The sequence below is a fragment of the Corvus brachyrhynchos genome, unplaced genomic scaffold (genome assembly GCF_000691975.1).
Source record: "Corvus brachyrhynchos isolate BGI_N302 unplaced genomic scaffold, ASM69197v1 scaffold101, whole genome shotgun sequence".
NCBI classification, from domain to species: Eukaryota; Metazoa; Chordata; class Aves; order Passeriformes; family Corvidae; genus Corvus; species Corvus brachyrhynchos.
The window spans coordinates 4,320,501-4,325,011 of NW_008237239.1; the positions used below are offsets into that span (position 1 = coordinate 4,320,501).

The 4,511-nt window shown below is 39.9% G+C and overlaps 1 protein-coding gene across 1 annotated transcript in view; it reads left to right on the forward strand.

Moving 5' to 3' along the window:
- Positions 1-4,511, forward strand: part of PTPRC (protein tyrosine phosphatase, receptor type C) — a 61,591-nt gene that overhangs the window by 31,303 nt on the left and 25,777 nt on the right. Inside the window, 2 exon segments of the mRNA XM_017729721.1 lie at positions 3,896-3,922; positions 4,365-4,511. Coding sequence (XP_017585210.1) covers positions 3,896-3,922; positions 4,365-4,511 — 174 coding nt within the window.

Consider the following 4,511-nt stretch of genomic DNA (forward strand, 5'->3'; position numbering starts at 1 on the left):
CAGGAATACAAAACCAGGTCCATTTTACTCACTGCGCAAATTAAGCAGCAGAATGGAATTAAAATGGATGTTCCCTGTCGTCAGCTAATGGATTTTTGCCCCTATAAACATGATAACATTTTTAGGCTCTTAATGCTGATTCAAGAGGATCTCCATCTTATCAGCTGGAGTTTGTGTTATTAATAGCACACGCACACAGGAAATGTGTGCTGGCACTTCCTTCTGCTTGAGAAGATCAGACCCTGGACTTCCCTGAAAAACAGTATATTTTAACATATTCTGGGTCCCACTTGTCTTCTGTTAAGCTGCTTGGTCCTGCCAAGTAAAAGCACTTTCCTAAGACAGCAACAAGCTATCTCCTTATACAACTGGACTTCTTCTACAGGTGCAACCACAGTTCACTGCACTGAGCACAGAGTCAGTACTGCAGAGGTGGTACAGCAGCTCCTGTACCTCCAGATGTGACCCAGGCTGTCCTAGGGGTTTGAAGGGATAGGCTTTTTTTTGGTGGCCTGGTTTCTTTCCCGGTTTTTCCACTTGCTCTTCTTGTTGGACATCAAAAGGTTTCTTCATAAGGCAGCAGTCGCATGTTCACTTACAGGGCCAGTATGTCTTTGGGTTTTCAGCAGAAAGAGTGGTCAGCTCATTTGCTTTAGGTGTATTTTGTTGGCAGCCTGTCATTCCATCTCAACCCTTCCTTTCAAGCAGAAGCTGCATTCTGTCTGCCAACTGGTAGCCAGAGAGGAAGGAGAATGAAAGCAATTAGCCAGTCTCCCATCTGCCCGTGGGATGAGCTGCTGGTTATATCTTTTTCCAGGGCATGTGATTAAGGCCAGATTTGCTCAAACATTACTGATGGGTTGCAAATCTTTTAGGTAAGTCAGCAGTAACCAACTGGTGGCCAAAGCAGGACAAGGGAAAGGGAGGCTTAAAAAACTTACTTCAGTAGTAGGAACTTTTTCTATGCTTTAATTCTTCCACTTGGGTTATCTGATGTTATCCTTGGGCTATCCTACACATACCATCTTAAAACTGTCTTATGGTTGGATGCAGTTTAAGCTTTGAGAAAAGTTTTGGGATAGTTCTTGTTTAAACTCAGACCGACTTGCTTAGTTTGGCAATCACCAAGCTTTGGTACTGCACACCGTGTGTTTGGGGGATTGGACATCCTTATTACATTTTAAAGATATTTTTGGATTTCAGCTTTCAAGTTTCCAGAGTTATGTTTTAGAATATAAACATGAGCAGACAGTTTTGTCTTTGAGGTTTACTTTGTTAGCCTGAGGTTAACGCAGACATATTTGTTAGCTCTAGGTCAGGTTTTTGAAAATAAATGAATAGTAGCAATATACCTATTAATCTCAGAGCAACAGAGTCTGGTGTGTTGGGATCCTTCTTGATTTTCCTTCATTTTACCAAGTATCTCCCAATAAGGTTTCATGGGGAAATGTATTTGCTTTTCTTTCTGAGAGGATTTTCTAGTGTTCTGGTGCCACCTATTGAATTCTTTTCAACTGCGTCCTCTTCCATTTTTACAATAAAGCGTATCAGGGAAGAGAATCACAGGAGAGCAGGAGACCCTTAAAATGCTTAGAAGAGCATAAAACTGCCATGAAGTTCTGTTAAAATAACACTGCTTAGTTGTAGGGGGAAAAAAAAGGCAATCTAGGACTATTACTTTCCAGACTGTTTTAAGACACTGTTCTGAGCAAGGCAGTGGGACCAGGTGATTTCTAAAATCACTTCTAACCTGGAGTTCTATGATTATGTGTAATGTTTAGCATCTCTCACTGCGAGTGAGCAATAAACTTTACACTCTATTTAAGCTACTAGCATTATTCCTAACTTTACAAGGGGGAGGATGGGGAAAATTATTTTCACAGGAATCTTGAGGAAGTGAATGAGGCAACCAGAAACACAACACCAACAAGCTTATGATCCCCCTTTTCTCTTATTATCTCACTTTACTTGGAAGAGGCAGTCTTGATGTATATGTTTTTGTTTCTATTATGTTTGCATTAGAGATCAGTAAGCAGCTTGAAACCCATTTCTTAATGTTTCACTAATCTGAGCAGAGTTTAATTTAGGACTTTTTCTACAACTTCTTTTTATTGTGTTCTTGGAAAAGTTTTTTAAGTGAAAGTTGATCTGTGTTGATGCTCACAGAAGGTTAATTTTTAGCTTGAGGTATATTTGATGTGTTGAACTAAAGTAAGATTAGGGAAAGGAGGGGGAATAATTGATTCTTCATCTGAGAAGCCATTTGAATAAAGAAAAATCACATTATGGAATTTAGAATGACCAACTGCCAGTTTTCAAACACTGAATTGAAAACCATGAAAGAACATTGAAAATTAATTGTTTATGGCAAATATGAATGAGTATAACTGTTAGCTTTTACAGGGTTCCTTGGCAGTTTAATGTGTATAGCTATTGTTTATGCAATTGTTGTAAAGAAATGTTGCAGATAGGAGATTTTGGATGCTGAAGGTACACTGATAGTTCAAAAGATCACCTATATTTTTGTTTCTTATCTGTAACCTCTTTCAGGTTAGGAAGCTTCATCTGCTAATATTCTGTAGCTTTGAAAAGAATGCAATGAAGATATATAGATATAAATGAATCGTCATGCTAGGCCTGTTAATGTAGTGGCTTCTACACCCGTGTTATTCAACCTGTTGTCAGTCTGCTACATTTTAGAGACTATATTCTTACAATTAAGAGCAATGTTATTTTGGCAGTTTCATATGATTTCAAGCAAAGTATAGACAGACCCATATCCTCATCTCATGAAGCAGATTTTAGGCAACACCCCTCCCCACTTCTGTAAAGAAATACTGCATTACTCTTTTTAGCTGGAGTTCATTTGACTTCTCTTGATACTTTTTCTGTAAGACATCAGCCTATTGGCTTTTTTCAAATTTTAATTTGTGGTAAGAGATCTTGAATAATATACTGTCCACAACAAATTCAGCTGCTCACTAGACAAGTATTTGCAAGACTTTAGCTTTTGTTTACATTCATATTCATATCATGGCTTAGATACACTTCATGACAGTTCTGAGCACAAAATTGCTCACTCTTTGCAGGTGACGTTGCCATCACTGGCTGTGTGTTTTTAATGGCCGTTGTCAGCTTTCTGAACTGTCCATATGGGGTGCAGAATCCATGGTGCCCACTAAGCAACCAACACGTGTGCTGCTGCTTGTCAGGTCGATAGGGAGAAAATCTCTGGAGTCCCAGGAGAACTGCCTATGTTGATCATCTGTGTCAGAGACGAGAGACATGGTTTTGATTCTGGCACATGAACAGGATACTTATGTATCCCTCATAAGTATTGCACTTTGTCACATAAACCTGGCTTTTTGCTTTAAAGGTTGAAGGAGTTTATTTTCAAAAGAGTAGAGCTGCAGCAGTTGTGAAGTGCCATGTAGGGAAGCTGAAGTAACAGAGAAATTATAAATAGGAAAGTACTATCTGAAAAACACGTGCCACAAAAAAAGAAATAAATTCCAAGAAACAAACATAGTGGGAAAGAACTGGTAGAAGAAGTAAAAGAAAGAGGAAGGAAGAACCAAAGAAGTGGATGGAAGTTTTTGGGTGGCCCTGAGAAACCTAATCTACTGGGTGGCATCTACTGGTGTTTGAACTAGACGGTCTTTAAGATCCTCTCTAACCCAGACCATTCTGTGATTCTGTGACCACATGCTTGATATTTTGGGGGTCTGATTGTTGCTACATCCACTAAATAATACTTAAGAATGTGTAATTTCCTGGGAAAAGCTTAGCTGATGTTTGGGAGGAAGGAATGTGTCTTTTTGTATTTTTGGCCAATGACGTGTTTAGTTCCTTGAAAGTTTAATTTATAGTTTTTCTATCTCTTTCTCTTTTTCAGGACAGACGATAACAATGACCACACCTGGTAAGAAACCTAATTCACTTGAGAGAACTGCATTGATTTTTTTTCCCTGATAATTTCTTTTTTCTTTTTCTCACACACAGTTACCTCACAGAGTGTATAATGCCTTTTCATTCATGCAACAAAATGAAATATGCTGTCTTAATAGGCAATAATATCCGACAAGTCTGGTTTTCAGTCATGTATTTGAGTGCATTTTAAAACACAGCATTTAGCATGAAAGGTGCAGACATAACCAAAAAGGAATATACTCACTGGATGTTCATCTGACACCTGTGAATCCCCTGCACTTTAAAAGTTTGCTGTCTCTTTGCTTCCTTAAAAATTCCCAGCATTCCAGTATGAGAGTGCTCCAGCACTGCAGCCCAGTGCTGGGGACAGCTCTGTCCCTCCTTGGCCAGGCAGACGTGAAGCATTAACGACCCTGCTGTACCTCTCACCACAGGTGCCACAGGTGCCACCCTTGCAAACAGCACGCACTTCTCCACGCACACAGCGCCCAGCCCCAGCACGGCACCGAGCACCCCAGCACTCAACAGCAGCACTGCTGCCCTCACCGCACGCACTCCCTCTGCCTTCGGGAATGGTTCAG